Below are 17,308 nucleotides of genomic sequence, written 5' to 3'. Positions count from 1 at the left end.
GAAATTGAGGGTTTGGTTAAGAAAAAGAAGGAAACATATGTCAGGTATAGACAGGATAGATCGAGTGAATCTTTGGAAGAATATAAAGGCAGTAGGAGTATATTTAAGAGGCAAATCAGGAGGGCAAAACGGGGACATGAGATAGCGTTGGCAAATAGAATTAAGGAGAATCCAAAGGGTTTTTACAAAAGGGTTATTAAGGACAAAAGGGTAACTAGGGAGAGAGTAGGGCCCCTCAAAGATCAGCAGGGCGGCCTTTGTGTGGAGCCACAAAAAATGGGTGAGATACTAAATGAATATTTTGCATCAGTATTTACTGTGGAAAAGGATATGGAAGATATAGACTGTAGGGAAATAGATGGTGACATCTTGCAAAATGTCCAGATTACAGAGGAAGAAGTGCTGGATGTCTTGAAATGGTTAAAGGTGGATAAGTCCCCAGGATCTGATCAGGTGTACCCAAGAACTCTGTGGGAAGCTAGCGAAGTGATTACTGGGCCACTTGCTGAGATATTTGTATCATCGATAGTCACAGGTGGGGGATCGGAAGGCTGGAAGTTGGCAAACATAGTGCCACTGTTTAAGAAGGGCGGTAAAGACAAGACAGGGAACTATAGACCGGTGAGCAAGTTGTTGGATGGAATCCTGAGGGACAGGATGTACAAGTATTTGGAAAGGCAAGGACTGCTTCGGGATAGTCAACATGGCTTTGTGCATGGGAAATCACATCTCAAAAACTTGATTGAGTTTTTTGAAGAAGTAACAAAGAAGATTGATGAGGGCAGAGCAGTAGACGTGATCTATATGGACTTCAATAAGGCGTTCGACAAGGTTCCCCATGGGGGACTGATTAGCAAGGTTAGATCTCATGGAATACAGGGAGAACTAGCCATTTGGATACAGAACTGGCTCAAAAGACAGGATCTGGACCAGATGGGCCAATGGGCTGAGAAGTGGCAGATGGAGTTTAATTCAGATAAATGCGAGGTGCTGCATTTTGGGAAAGCAAATCTTAGTAGGACTTATACACTTAATGGTAAGGTCCTAGGGAGTGTTGCTGAACAAAGAGACCTTGGAGTACAGTACCATTGCTCCTTGAAAGTGGAGTTGCAGGTAGATAGGATAGTGAAGAAGACGTTTGGTATGCTTTCCTTTATTGGTCAGAGTATTGAGTACTGGAGTTGGGAGATCATGTTATGGCTGTACAGGACATTGGTTAGGCCACTGTTGGAATATTGCTTGCAATTCTGGTCTCCTTCCTATCGGAAAGATGTTGTGAAACTTGAAAGGGTTCAGAAAAGGTTTACAAGAATGTTGCCAGGGTTGGAAGATCTGAGCTACAGGGAGAGGCTGTACAGGCTGGGGCTGCTTTCCCTGGAGCGTCGGAGGCTGAGGGGTGACCTTATAGAGGTTTACAAAATTATGAGGGGCATGGATAGGATAAATAGACAAAATCTTTCCCCTGGGGTCGGGGAGTCCAGAACTAGAGGGCATAGGTTTAAGGTGAGAGGGGAAAGATATAAAAGAGACCTAAGGGGCAACTTTTTCACGTAGAGGGTGGTACATGTATGGAATGAGCTGCCAGAGGATGTGGTGGAGGTTGGTACAATTGCAACATTTAAGAGGCGTTTGGATGGGTATATGAATAGGAATGGTGTGGAGGGATATGGGCCGGGTGCTGGCAGGTGGGACTAGATTGGGTTGGGATATCTGGTCGGCATGGACAGGTTGGACCGAAGGGTCTGTTTCCATGCTGTACATCTCTATGACTCTCTGTGAGGAAATAAATTTTGTCCAGGGGTTGGTAGGAATCTGGAATTCACTGTCTGTGAAGGTGTTAGAGGTAGAAACCCTCATAATATTTAAGAGGTATTCAGATGTGTACTTCCAATGCCAAGTCTTAAAAGGTCACTCTCCTCGTGCTGAAAATTGAGATTTGAATAGTTAGGTTTGTTTTGACTGGCAAAGATGCACTAAACTGAAGGACCTTTTTTCTGTGCTGTGCATTCTGTCCATTACTATGACTATATAACTCTTTGAATTGCTCATGTAAATTCTGGGGGGTCTTACATAATTGAAAATCAAATCCCAGTATTATTTTTTTTCATTTGAAATTTCAACTAGTAAGGTTCGTGCAGTAATTCAGGAAAATTTATTTCGGTTACAAATGTTACCTCCTCAAACCAAGCAACAGGTTTACTGGTACACTTCAGCTCTTGCTGTCTGTTTTGCCTTCGGGTGCAGGTCGACATTCAGTTTCTTGGTCAGTCTCTAATGTCCTTTCCTTTCCAAGTGGAGACAGGATAACTTCAAACTGTCATGCATGCCTTGATCATTCAAAACTGTAGCTTACTAAATCTTTCAAAGCCACAACCTGTTGCATGATTACTTAAGTAATTACATTTTGACTGACTTAATTGAATTAACAAGACTACTTGTTAATTGGTTTAAGAAATAACAGCCAATTAAAGATTGATCATGTAAGAGTAATGGACATTGACTGATGTCACCTCCCACTCTCCCTCTCGCTCTTAACACGTTTCTTAAGTTGTCAATTATCAATGAGTCTGTTTTTTCATTTTAAGTTTTGTTTTTGTCACTTTATAGCATTTTACTAAGTGGATACTTGGAAGTGAGCTTATGCCTTTCTTCTTTCCTTTAAGAAAGAGGCAATGCTGATAGGAACCAAAGATTGATATCCTTAAACTCATGCCTCCATCTTAGCTTAATTTGCCAAGTACCATTACTGTGTTGAATGCTTAGAAAAGGTTTGTTACATTAATACAGAAGATCAGAGAGTCTAACTAATTTTAAAAATTGTTACCAATTAAAATCTAAACACATTATTACGCAGTTAACCCTCATAAAAAAGATGTGTTTAGTTAATTGCTGTATTGCTAACATACCAATACAACAATACAGCGTGGTAATGATTCTTTGGGAAGGGCAAATGAACTGGGAGTATACAGTCTCTGTCACATTCAACCCTGGAAGTCTGGATCTGAAATTGAACAGACTTCTTTCTACAAAAATCTATCGCTCAAAACATTGATATTGTCTTCGCCCTGTTTGAAATCCCATGGTGTAGTTTTGCCAGTTGAAGCTAAACAGAGTCACATGATGTCAGTATCAAGATCTGCATTGGTTATGGTTAAGCAGAATATTATAATAGATTAGTCAATTAATATACTTTGATTATGTGATCATCGCCAAACTGAATCAGTCATGATGTTAGTTTCCCTACTAATCCAATATAAGACATAAAGTATTGATAATGCCAATGGGTTTGCTGAAACTTGGCTGTATTTTTCACATTTGTATAAGGCTGTAACATATTTGAGGAGTTTTGATGATGAAACTATGGAGTCCTAATCTTGGTCAGTTTGCAATCTGCAGAAAGAAAAATCAATCCAACAGCTTTTGCATAACATTTTTAATTCAATTAAATTGTGGGTGTTTAGTTGGCAACTATATGTCTGAAGTATGTACATCTTGTGTGACCTTATTTTTGTAAATTTGTATTTATGTATATCTGTGGGAGAAGGACTTTTACTGTTAGTTAAAAATACATAACTAAAAATTTCTGGCCTTTAATATTGCTTTAGGCTCTTGCTGCCATTAGAAATAGTGCCTTATCTTCGAGTATTTCTTTAAAATATATTAAAATCTAGTATTTGCATGCAAGTCCTGTTTCTACAACTTGACTTGCTGTCACTTTTTATTTATGAATTTATGAGCAGCTTCTTGTGGCCTAAAGTTAGAACCGCACGCCACCATTGGGTGAGTTCATATTTGATAGGTCAAATCTTTATTCTCCCTTTTACAAAAAAGATTTTTTGTGTTCTTCTGGAATTTCAGTTGCAAATTGAAATTGTCCAAAGTGGTTCAATAATTGAGGATGATCTCAAACAGATGCAATGTCATGCATGAAAGTTGCAAAATTCTAGTAGAGAACAAACCAGGCAAGCATAGCAGCAGGCATGAAACTTTTTTAAATCCCACTGCAGCTTATCTTGTATCTGATAGGAATTATTAAAGATATGATAAGACCATAAGACATAGGAGCAGAAATTAGGCCTTTCAGCCCATTGAGTCTGCTCTGTCATTCAATCATAGCTGATAAGTTTGTCAACCCCATTCTCCTGTTTTCTCCCCATAGACTTTGATCCCCTTGATACTCCAGAATCTATTTATCGCAGTCTTAAATATACTCAATGACCTGGCCTTCACAGCCTTCTGTGCCAATGAATTCCATAGATTCACCACTCTGTGGCTGAAGAAGTTTCTCCTTATCTCCATTCTAAAAGGTCTTCCCTTTACTTTAAGGCTATGCCCTCTGGTCCTAGTAAGTCCTGCCAGTGGAAACATCTTCCAAACATAGACTCTGTCCAGGCCATTCAGTATTCTGTATGTTTCAATTAGATCCCCTCTCATCCTCGTAATCTCTGTGGAATATAAACCCAGAGCCCTCAAACGTTGCTCATATGTTAAGCTTTTCATTTCCTGGGACCATTCTCGTGTACCTCCTCTGAACATGCTCCAGGACTAGGACGTCTTTCCTGTGCACAGTATTCCAAATATGTATTCCAACTCTGAGCCCTTTGGACCCTGAGAAGTACATCCCGGCTTTTATATTCAAGGCCTGTTAAAATAAATGCCATTGTTGCATTTGCCTTCCAAACTACTGGCTCAACCTGCAAGTTTACCTTGAGAATCCTGGAATAGAACTCCCAAGTCTCTTTGCACTACAGACTTCTGAATTTTCTCCCCATTTAGAAAATAGTCCATGCTGCTAATCTTCCTACCCAAGTGCATGACCTACACTTTTCCATGTTGTACTCCAGCTACCACTTCTTTGCCCACTCTTCTAACATGTCCAAATCCATCTGCAGTCTCACCGCCGCCTCAGTGCTACTGGTCCCTCTACCTCTCTTTGTATCATCTGTGGCTAAAATGCCCTCAGTTCCTTCATCTAGGTTGCTAATGTATAAAGTGTAAAGTTGTGGTCCCAACAGTGAGCCTTGTGGAACACCACATGTCATCGGCTGCCTTTCTGAGAAGGATTCTTTTATCCCTGTTGTCTGCTTTCTGTCAGACAGCCAAGCTTCTATTCTTGCTAGCACATTGCCTCTGACAGCATGGGCCCTCATCTTACTCATAGACTCCTTTGTGGCACCTTGTCAAAGGCCTTCTTGAAGTCCGAATAGATAACATCCATTAGCTGTCCTTGGTCTAATATGCTTGTTACTTCCTCAACAAATTCTAGCAGCTCTGTCAGGCGTGACTCCCCTTGATGAAACCATGCTGACGTTGCCGTATTTTACCATACACATCCAAATATTCAGAAAACGTATCCTTCACGATAGATTCTCGGATCTTATCCATGACCAAGGTTAGGCTAATGGGTCTGTAATTTATTTTGTTTTCCCTTAGTCCCTTTTTAAACAAAAATAACTGGCACATTCAATTTTTTTTAACATTGACTGTTGCCTCATCTGCTGTTGCCCATGATGGTGTGGATGATTGAAGTATGAGAGGCTCTACTTGTGCTCCCATTGCTCATGTGCCATCGATAGTATAATTTGCCCAGGTTTGTCCAATGTTTTTATCCTTCTTTCTGCAGTTAAATTGTATTATTAATTGTACCTATTTGTCTTAATCTTTGAAAAGTATTCCTAATACCACCTCTGTCTCTACCACTTCAATGTCTCAGCCTCATCAGCCACCATTGTCCAGAACTCAGTCCTGTTTGTTTTTCTGCATCTTGAAGGTATTTCTGCACCCACATGTTGTTTTCCTTTCTCCTGAAATCCTGTCCTGTAAATGCTGCTTACACTGGAGTAGAAGCTTGGAAGCTTGGATGCAGATGAGCTGGATCTCTGCAAAGCAAAGAGCTGTAATTCTGCTCCACATTTGAAAGCCACTTTAAGCATGAAGAAAGCTAGCTTATTTTTCCATCAGCAGTTGCTGTAAACAATGGCTGTTAACCAATAAACCAGAGCCTTTATATACGAACCAACCAGCCTCTGCCAGCAAGTGAAAATTTTAAAAGAAGAATCAAAGAGGAGCACGCTCCTGAGAAGCCAAGAGGAGCATTCCACAAACCCTGTGAACAGGGGCCATCAAACTATCTTCTCAGTATTTCCCTCCACCCATTACACCCCTTTTATCCCTTTATATGTGAATGGGGGGAGTTGATAAAGGGCTAGAGTTTTAACTTGAATTTTTAATTAGAAGAGTTGTATGTCAACAATTCATAACTATCCATATCTAACTTGATTTGATTTATTTGTCCTAAATAGTTATTCTTGATAAGTTTCTGTTCTATGCTTTCTGTCAATCTTCATCTAGAAGATGATTAATTTGGGGAACTTTGCATACTTGTATAAAATCTTTACATTTTTTGATGACCCTGGGAACAGCAGGGCTTGATTTCTAGTGTACTACCCCAGTGGGGCATGACTGACCTTGCCCTCTTTATATCACTTGTTACTACATCCTCTAACAGCCTTTGCTGCCTTTGTGAACACTTTTTATCATTGCCCTTGACTGTTTCTAGTTGTCACAGTGTAGCAAGTGTTTCTTGCCACAGATCTACCAAGTTGCCAATTCTCAACTGTTGTTTCCTTCCTCCATTTCAATTTCTTCTAGTCCCACCATCCGTATAATTTCCTATTTGCCTTACCCTTGTCTTCAGGCTTACTCTGAACAGTAAGCCAGCTACTTCCTTCCGTTAAGGGATATGCATGGGAGAGTAGTGATGGAGGATTAGTCATGATCATAGTAAATGGCACGGTGGCTCAGTGGTTAGCACTGCTGCCTCACTGTGCCAGGGACCCAGGTTCGATTCCAACGTTGGGCGACTGTCTGTGTGAAGTTTGCACATTCTCCCCGTGTCTGAGTGGGTTTCTCCAGTTTCCTCCCATAGTCCAAAAAGATGTGCAGGTCAGGTGAATTGGCCATGCTAAATTGTCCGTAATGTTAGGTGCATTAGTCAGAAGGTAACGGGTCTGGGTGGGTTACTCTTCGGAGGGTCGTTGTGGACTTGTTGGGCTGAAGGGCCTGTTTCCACACTGTAGGGAATCTAATCTAATCTAAATGGAAGTATTGGCTTGAGGTGCCAAATGTCTGCTTTTGCTCCTCTTCCCTAGGTTCATTCACAACGTTTTGACTAGCCCACCCTAGGATTACAGAGACTGACTAACATTAGAAGAGCGCTGCTGAGGAAAGGAGCAGAAAGAAGGGAACAGGTAGTGAAGAATATGTAAAACAAAAGAGCAACATTTCTTGCGCTACAAAATATTTCTGGGCTTTAACCAGTGAGTTAAGACATACCATTTAAACATTAAAAGGAGCATTAAAAAAATTGTAAAACATGACCGAGCAAGAGGGAGAAATATTGTGGTCAAACAACAGCCTAAAAGAAACATAAACGTCCGAGACAGAGAGCATGCTCTTACAAATTTGCAGTAGTTCCAGGTAACTCTGATGGGAGACCCTTAGAACAAAGCACATAGCGAGGTACACAAAATAAGAATTTTATAGATTGTGATAAGGAAATTGAGAGATTCTACATATAAACCAAAAACTCATGGATTAGAAAACTTTGCAGAAAATAATGAGAGCAAGAGACAGAAACCAGAACCGATAAAAAGAGATTAGATTAGATTAGATTAGATTTAGATTAGATTACATTACAGTGTGGAAACAGGCCCTTCGGCCCAACAAGTCCACACCGACCCGCCGAAGCGCAAACCACCCATACCCCTACATTTACCCCTTACCTAACACTACGGGCAATTTAGCATGGCCAATTCACCTGACCCTGCACATCTTTGGACTGTGGGAGGAAACCGGAGCACCCGGAGGAAACCCACGCAGACACGGGGAGAACGTGCAAACTCCACACAGTCAGTCGCCTGAGGCGGGATATAGAAAGGAGATGGAGGAAGAAAAATTGTTGTGCTGTAGAAGTAGACTAGGAGAGTTACAAAGGACAACAGTAAATAGGACTTTAAACGATGTCATGGGAGGGGTGCTAGTAAAACACTTGACTTGCGATAATGTATCTTTGAAAAAGGTGTGGGTTTATTGGCTTAGATTTTAATTCAAAATTTGAAAAATAAATTCTTCTTTGCTGGATCTCAACCCATGTGCAAATTATGGAGTATCAATGTAAAATGTTTCTGTTCCTCTAAATTTTCTAAATTGTGTCTTTTTGTCATTCAGGCATTTAGTGCACCTAACATAGTCAATTCCGTGATAATGTGGTAATTTCATTCTCATGCAATCCTGTGTTATTAAAAAAAAATTACATATTAGCAACACCATTTAAACTAATGGGGCCGGAATCGCATTATAGCCATTTCACGCTTTAAACGTTTGCGCTTTAGGAACAGTGTCCCCAGTTTGTCAGTTGCGTTGCAGCCAATTCATTGTTCCAATCCCAAGAACTTTCCATAGTGTTTTGTATAAACCAGTTATTTTCAGGAAGAAATGCTAGAAAGTAAAGTTACTGTTACATATGGTATAAAGCTTTCATGGACTGCATGAGATCCCCCATTGATTTTAGGCTGTGTCTGTGGCTCCAGATGTAATTACTTGAAATTCATCTTTTTACTTTATTGTGTGTACTGTTGTGCAACATTGTGCTGTCCTTGTAGAATTTGCTGGTCTAGCAACCTATTCATTTTGGTCACCAATTCTGGTCTTCCACAGATTCAACCGCAATAATTTATTTGTGGATTTTTTTCCCTATCTCTTAGATCTATCCAAGAACCGATTGGTAGAGATTCCAGCTGACGTTTGTTACTTTGTGTCATTGGAGAGCCTTAATCTCTATCAGAACTGTATACGAAGTATTCCAGAAGCCATTTTAAACCTACAATCTTTAACCTCCTTGAATATCAGGTATGGAAAAATCATTCTTGTTGAAAATAATGCAGTAAACAAAAGGGCTTCGGTTTAAAGTGATGTGCAAATGGAGCAAGGATGATGTGAGAAATAAAAGCTTTCTCAAACAACTAGTTGTTAAGGTATGGATGTCCTACCGTGAAATGTTTAGTTGAAGCATCAAACAGGGCATTGGATGCTTTTTTGGATAGTAATGTTGTGCAGGGATATTGGGAAAAGGCAGGAGATTGGCACTGGACAAGCAGATGCAGGCTCGATTAGTTGAATGTATTGCACCATAACAATTCTAATATTCTGTGATTAACCACTCATCTCAGCAGATTCGTTTACCTGTCATGTGTAACCGGATCATTCTATTTAATAATGTTTCTATCTAAAATAACAAGGGAACTCAATGGGAATGATTGTACCAAGTATCAGAGGCTGACCTCACTGTTTGGATGATATTGCTTTTATTTTTGAATCTGTTTGTGAACCAGAAAGAAGAATATGTTTCTGTGACCAAAGATCAAATTGATGACTAATATTCTGTCTTACTGGATTTAGTTTGTTTAGTATTAAAACAAATTCCTTTGAGCGTTTTATTCCTTCACCAATTGTTTCATTTAACATCATCACACTCTTGTAAAAGGTCTTCAACAAGCTATATTACATTGACATATTGGTGAATTGTGCATGCATTTTTATAGTCTCCATCATGATGCAAACAAGTTGGACTTTTTTCAAGTCAGACCAGCCTGACTAAAAGTGAATGACTTATTTTGTTGGAAAAGTAGCTAGGATCAAAATAAATAAAATACCTTTCTGACAAAACAATTCTACTTTCTCTCTCCCTCATAAATTTCTCTTTGTTATTCTAAATTCAAAGAACAAGAACACAGAGTAATATAGCACAGGAACAGGCACTTCAGCCGTCCACGTCTGCGTTGACACCTTTTGCCCTTCCAGACTAAAATTGTCTTCATTTAAGTATCTGTATCCCTCTATTCCCTTCCTATTCATGTATTCGTCCAGGTGCTTCTTGAATGCTGCTATTGTGTCTGTTTCCACCATCACCTCTGGCAACTCAATACATTTTGTGTGAAAAATGTGCCTGTGTTATGGAGCAGGCCTGACCCCTCAAAAAGTTTCAAGAAGATAGCCTATACCCTGACTTTCCCAGTCGTTTTAAGCAGGTGTAAAGTGGATATTATAGGAGAAATGCTGCTGGGCAAACCACTTTGTTTTCAACAAAACAGAATTTATTTACAAGATTACTGAATGAAACGCAAAAGAGAACAGAATACAGAATAACTTAACCTGTCCGAAAACCCAACAGATCATCCCAACTTAATGATGCTGTTCCCAACACTTCTGACAATCCCCATAAACATCCCTTGGCACAAAAGGAAAAATCAAACACTGTCTTATGGCAGAGAAGTCAGAGAGAGAGTACCAGCCTGGACCTACTTCTTTAGGTTCAGCACCTTCAACACACACTGTTAAAAATGAGAGAAAAGCTGAGCTGGGAGAGTTGGCCACTCCCCTTTCATTGTACAAATGTTTTTTTCCAAAAACTTGAAAGCATGTTGCCTGAGGTAGTGCCTGTTAGCTATAATCAAACTGGCACTAAAACCCTTCAACTTAGATTTGTTGGAGTCTGTCTTTTGTGGTCTCTCTGGGGGAAAATAAATCCAAGGACGTCAAAACCTTGTTAAAGGCAGCTTCGTCACATTTCCCCCTTTTTACAAAAAAAAAATCAATATCCAAAGTTGGCTTCATGAAAAGCCCCTCAATCTTAAATTGTTAGTACTCTGCATCACACACTTATATTCCATTGACAATAATCACACAAACATGCACTGCTACATGTTGTTTCAGTCCGTTTCACTCCTGCCACCAAATGTCTCCCATTTTTCATTCATATCTGGACAATGCATCGGCAATCATGTTTTTTTGTCCTGCCACATGCACAACTTTCAAATTGAATGGCTGTAACAAAAAGCCCCATCTAAAAGTCTGGCATTTTTGTCATTAAATTGCTCCACAAACTTCAGTGAGTTGCAATCAGTGATTGTCTCAGATACAGTACTGGTAACATAAACATTGAAATGGTGTAACACCAACACCAAGCTCTAAGTCTCCTCAACTGTCGAATATTTCTGGTGATGAATGTACAGCTTCATGGATTTAGGTCTTTCTATTTACTCATCTTTTTGCAAGAGCACAGCACCGACACCCACATCACTTGCGTCAACATCCACCTTGAATGTCTTTGCATAATACTGAGGCAGTGGTTAACACAGCTTGCAGGCTGTCAAATGCCTTCTGACAGTCTGCCGTCCACTCTTGCAATTCTTTAGCAGTTCAGTGAGTAGAGCAGCTGTACTGCTAAAACTTGGTTTGAATTTTTGATAAAATCCACTCAATCCCAGGAATCGTAGTATTGCTCTTTTTATTGATGGTATAGGAAACTCCCCAGTTACCTTTGTTTTTGCATTCCATGGGGCAATTTGTAAATGTCTAATAACACGGCCCAGGAAGGTGACTTGGGCTTTGACAAATTCATTTTTAGCCAAGTTTATCACCAAGCCTGCCTTCTGAAGTTGATGGAACAAGTCTGATAAATGTTACAAATGTTCCTTCCATGTGTGACTAAAAATCACCAGGTCATTTATGTATACGACACAGTTTAGTTGTAGTCCGGCAGTGATCTCATTTGTTAATCTCTGAAATGTGGCTGGTGCATTTTTCACACGAAATGGCATGACTTTAAACTCATATAGTCCATTCTGCGTGACAAACGCTGAAATCGTCTGAGCAAGTCTAACTTAGAAATATGAGTAGCTTGTCCCACCTTTTCAACACAGTCTTCCAGACACTGAATTGGATGAGCATCAGTTTCTGTAACTGCATTGACTTTGCGATAATCCACACATAACTGTTGGGTACCATCTGGTTTTGGCACCATTATGAGTCACTCTAACTCACTTCGATTATGTTGTCTTGGAACATGTGTTCAATTTCCTTTTGAACTTGTGCCAACTTTAGAGGGTTGTGCCTATCAGGATGTTGCTTAATTGGAACAGCATCTCCTATATCTACATCATGCATAATTAGGTTACTACATCCCAGCTGATTTCTACGTATCTCCCCATGTGATTGTAATAACTCTTTCAGGTCATTTTGATTTTCCTCAGGAAAGTAACTCAGCAATTTATCCCATTTTTTTTGACCGTTTCCTCATTGTCCAAATTAATTTGAGGAATGTGCAGTTCAGAATCCTCTGAATTTGGTTCCTCCCTCTGTGTTGTAACCAATTACACATTCTCCTCATGCTTTCCTTCCCTGTCAAAATACGTTTTGAGCATAGTCACATGAAGCATTCTGAGATTTCTTTCTGTCTGGAGTCCTACCAAATAATTCACCTCAACTTCCTTTTGACTTAATAAGGTCCACTAAACCTTGTTATTAAATGTTCACTTGTCACTGGAAGTAACACCTTATCTTCGATTTGCGAAAAATTGCGAACTTTTGATTTCTTGTCTGCTTCCAGTTTCATTGTATGCTGTGATACTTTTAAATGTTGTCTAGCCAACTCTCCCGTTCTGCTTAATCATTTCCTAAAGTTTGACACATAGTCTAAATATGTGGTCTTTGAATTCTGACTTAGTAATTTCTCCTTAATCAATTTTAGCAGTCCTTCACTTCATGCCCAAACACTAATTCAACTGGACTGAATTTAGTCAAATCATTTGGTGCATCTCTGATTGCAAAAAGTACAAATGGAATTCCCTTATCCCAGTCATCTCGATATTCTTGACTATAAGTCCTCAACATGGTCTTGATTATCTGTTGCCACCTTTCAAGCGCTCCCTGTGATTCTGGATGGTAGGCAGTAGATGTGAATTTTTTGTTCCTAAGCTATCCAGAACTTGAATAATTTTGATGTGAAGTTTGACCCTTAGTCTGATTGTATATCTGTCAGTAGTCCGTACTTCGTGAAAGATTTGAGTAATTCCTCTATAATCCTTTTAGCTGTGATGTTGTATAATGGAATGGCCTCTGGAAATCGCTCGCTCGCTCTCTCGCGCTCTCTCTCGCGCTCTCTCTCGCGCTCTCTCTCGCTCGCCCTCTCTCTCCCTCCCCCACCATCCATCTTAGGACAAGCCAAACAGAGACATGCACAAGAATACCTAGAAGCATGACATTCCAACCGGAACATCTATCAACAAACACATTGACTTAGACCCCATTTACCACCCCCTGTGAAAAAGAACATGAAATGACATCACCAACCCAAACATATAAATAGAAAGTCGGAATCATCAGCAGTGCTTTGTCCGGAGGCTGACTGAAGATGTTACCTAGTATGGTGACGAAACGTCTGAAAAAGAACCTTCCAGCTCAGCGAGCAAACCTACATCGATCATGATAAACATTTTCTGTATCCTCTCCAAAGCATCCTTGTCAGATACCAGAAATGCATTACCAGATACAGAACTGGCTTAGTCATTGAAGGCAGAGGGGAGCGACAGAAGAATGCTTTTCAGAATGGAGCATTGAGACTAGTGGTGTTCCACAGGGATCAGTGCTGGGACCTCTGCAGTTCATCATCTACACAAATGATTTCAAGGAAAGCGTGGCTAGTCTAATTAGTAATTTTGCGGATGATACAAAGATTGGTGGAGTTGGAGATAGTGAGGATAGTCAGGGGATACTGCAGGATATAGATTAGTTGGAGCATGGACAGAAAAATGGCAGATGGAGGTTAATCTGGACAAGTGTGAGGTGATGCATTTTGGAAGATCAAGTGCAGGTGAAAATTATACAATGAAGCCATTGTATCCGTTTGCCCCAAGGGACCTTGCCAAAGGCTGTACTGAAGTCCATGTAGACAACAACTGCTTTTCCCTCATAAATCATCATCTTCACCTCCTCAAAAAACTTGATCAGATTATTGAGGCATGACCTCCCCTGCTGTCTCTTGCGAAAAAGTCTATTTGCTTCAAAATGCAGATCGTTCTTGTCCCTGATAATCTTTTTCAATATTTCCCTACTATTAATGTGAGGCTCAGAGGCCTGTAATTTTCTGGAATATCCCTGCAACTCTTCTTAAATAATTGGACAGCATTGGCTATTCTCCAGTCCTCTGGGACCTCACTTGTGACCAAAGAGAATACAAAGATATCTTTGTGCTCCAGCAATTTGTTCTCTTGCTTCCCTCAATATTCTGGGATAGACCTCATCAGGACCTGGGGACCTGTCCTGATGAAGGGCTTATGCCCGAAATGTAGATTCTCCTGTTCCTCGGATGCTGCCTGGGCTGCTGTGCTTTTCCAACACCACACTCTTAACTCTGATCTCCAGCATCTGCAGTCCTCACTTGCCCCTCTGGAGACTTGTCTGCCTTAATAGCTATTAAGATGCATATCTCTTCCATTTTAATAGCAACTTAGCTTAGAAATTAATCACTCCCCTTCCCTGAGATCATGCACCACCAATACAGTGTACCCTTACCCTTGATAAATACAGACACAAGGTATTCATTTAGGACATAACTTCCCTTTTCAGGCTTCATACATAGATTCCCTCCTTTGCCCTTAAGTGGACCAACCCTTTGCCTGGCTACCCTCTTGCTTTTTATATGCATAAGAAGCCTTGGGATTTCCCTTCAATCCTGTTTGCTAAGGATTTTTCATAACCCCTTTTTACCTTTCTAATTTCTTGCTTAAGTTCTTTCCTACTTTGCTTATACAGAAGAACTTCAATTATCAGTATTTCGTTCGGATAATCGAATGCCAGATAACATAGTTTAGCCGAGCATCGGGACCTTTCAATCTTGCCAGATAATCCTATTTTCGGATAATCAAATGCCGGATAATCGAGGTTCCTCTGTATATTTCAAGGGCTTTGTCAGTTCCCATCCTCCTAGACCTTACAAGTGCTTCCTTTTTCTTTTTGACCAAGGTCATAACACCTTTGATCACACAAGGCTCACATAACTTGCCATACCTATCCTTCGTTCTCAGAGGAACATGCCGCTCCTGAACTCTTATCAACTGCCATTTGAAATACTCTCCCTCGTCCGATGTGGACTTGCCCTCAAACAGCCGCCTTCATGCAAAATTTTCCAGTTCCAGCCTAATATTGTTTTGGTTCTCTTTACCCCAGTTTAACACATTCACTCAAGGACTGCTGTTATCCCTATCCATGAGTATCTTGAAACTCATGATATTATGGTCACTACTCCCAAAATACTCCCCCACTGAAACTTCACTCACTTGGCCAGGCTCATTGCCCAAAACCAGATCCAATATAACCCTTTGCCTGGTTGGACTGTTTACGTACTATATCAAAAAACCTCCTGAATGGTCCTTACAAATTCTGCCCCATCCAAGCCCCCGGCACAAATTGAGTCCCAGTTAATATAGGGGGAAGTTAAAATCACTCATAACAACCCTGTTGTTTTTACATCTTTCCAAAATCTGTCTACATATCCTCTCCTTGTTCTCCCACTGGCTCTTAGGAGGCCTGTAATGTACCCCAGCATTGTGGTTTCACCTTTACTACTCCTGACTTTTACCCATATTGCCTCACGACACGATTCCTTTGATGTAAGCTCCTGCACTACAGCTGAGAAATACTACATTAACAGTGTTGTGACTCCCCCACTCCTTTATATCCTTTCAATGCAAAAAATCTAAATCCTGAGACATTCAGCTGCTAGTCCTGTCCCTCTTTCAGCCAAGTCTCCGTAGTCGCAATACTGTCATTGTTTCAAGTACTAACCAAAGCTTTCAGTTCATCTACTTTCCTATTGTACTTCTCGCATTGAAACACACATTTCAGACCACTTCCCCTGCTCTTTTCAGCAACATTTTCCTGCCGGTTCTTGTTCCTCGTCATAATTGCCTTGATTTCTACCTTCTCCCTCAATTTTGGCATCTACTGCTCTACTCCTCTGATTTCCAAGCCTCGACCACATTAATTAAAACCATCCTAACCACTCTTCAAAGACATCAGTCCCGGTCCTGTCCAGCTGTAACCTGTCCAGTTTATACAGGGACAACTTCACCCACAACTGTTCCCAATGCTCCATGAATCTGAAACCTTCCTCCTCACACCCAGATTACTTAACAGTTTTCTCTTTGCATGATTCAGATGTTTTACTTCTCAAGTCCAAAAGGACTTTTGTTTGCTCAGCTGATACTAGTGGAAAACAGTTCAAGAATTTTAAATAAAGTTGCCTAGAAATCCACAACAGTTATTACTTAACTGACCACTGTGGAGTGCACATTATTTCCTCACTTATATGAAGTTCAAAGAGCTTGGACAGTTTTCTACAACAGCAGAGTTTTTGGATCATCTGGTGTGAGAGTTTAATGGTTAACCATGTGCAGATAAACAATACGTCACTGATAATTGTACTGAAAACAATTACCCTTTCGGCCAATGACTTGAAAAGCTATCTGGAATTGAGTAGAGGGAAATATCCATTTATTCTGATGCTAGAATATTTGCATAATCAAAGTAAGCCCTTCTATTACAGCCGGAACATTTGAATGATGAAAAAGAACTGTTTGGATTTTATAATCCTTCTCACATTGAGCATTTGTTATCATTGACCAAAACATTGTTCATAGCCATTCCTGAGAGTGCCTCTTCTCTAAATGTAACAGTCCAACAGGAAGCCTAGGGACAGATAAGAATCAATAACTGGGGAACTCCACACACTGCATCTTCCAATCAATACTTTCACAATCCTCTGAATTGTGCAAAGAGGTATTGTACTTGAGGAATTCCAGTAACATGTTTTGGTTTAAAATTCTGAGAGATAGATTTAGATTACTAGATTAGATTTAGATTACAGTGTGGAAACAGGCCCTTCGGCCCAACAAGCCCACACCGACCCGTCGAAGCGCAAACCACCCATACCCCTACATTTACCCCTTACCGAACACTACGGACAATTTAGCATGGCCAATTCACCTGACCTGCACATCTTTGGACTGTGGGAGGAAACCGGAGCACCCGGAGGAAACCCCCGCAGACACGGGGAGAATGTGCAAACTCCACACAGTCAGTCGCCTGAGGCGGGAATTGAACCCAGGTCTCTGGCGCTATGAGGCAGCAGTGCTAACCACTGTGCCACCGTGCCGCCCATAGAGATAAAAAATGTCATTATAATCTTGAGATTTTTACCTATATGATATGAAACATTTTAGAGTTAATTTATATGAAATTGCAAAATTTGCTGGTTAAGCACATTCTTCAGAAAACTTATACTAGAATTGTGATGTTAATTCTGTTTCTCTTTCCACAGATGCTGCCAGAGTTTCTCCAAAATTTTCTGTGCTTTTTTCAGATTTCCAGCATCCAGCATAATCAAAAGATGAGGTGCTGTTCCCTGAGT

General features: G+C 40.4%; 1 protein-coding gene across 8 annotated transcripts in view; it reads left to right on the top strand.

Annotated features, from left to right (window-relative positions):
* Positions 1-17,308, top strand: part of lrch3 (leucine-rich repeats and calponin homology (CH) domain containing 3) — a 188,148-nt gene that overhangs the window by 58,909 nt on the left and 111,931 nt on the right. For all 8 annotated transcript variants that reach the window (XM_043702401.1, XM_043702399.1, XM_043702400.1 and 5 more), the window contains exon 2: positions 8,766-8,910. In XM_043702401.1, coding sequence (XP_043558336.1) covers positions 8,766-8,910 — 145 coding nt within the window. The remainder of the gene's footprint in view (positions 1-8,765; positions 8,911-17,308) is intronic.

Source organism: Chiloscyllium plagiosum, chromosome 13, assembly GCF_004010195.1.
Source record: "Chiloscyllium plagiosum isolate BGI_BamShark_2017 chromosome 13, ASM401019v2, whole genome shotgun sequence".
NCBI lineage: Eukaryota > Metazoa > Chordata > Chondrichthyes > Orectolobiformes > Hemiscylliidae > Chiloscyllium > Chiloscyllium plagiosum.
The sequence above is the reverse complement of the archived record's forward strand: the minus strand, read 5'-3'. Positions and strand labels throughout refer to the sequence as shown.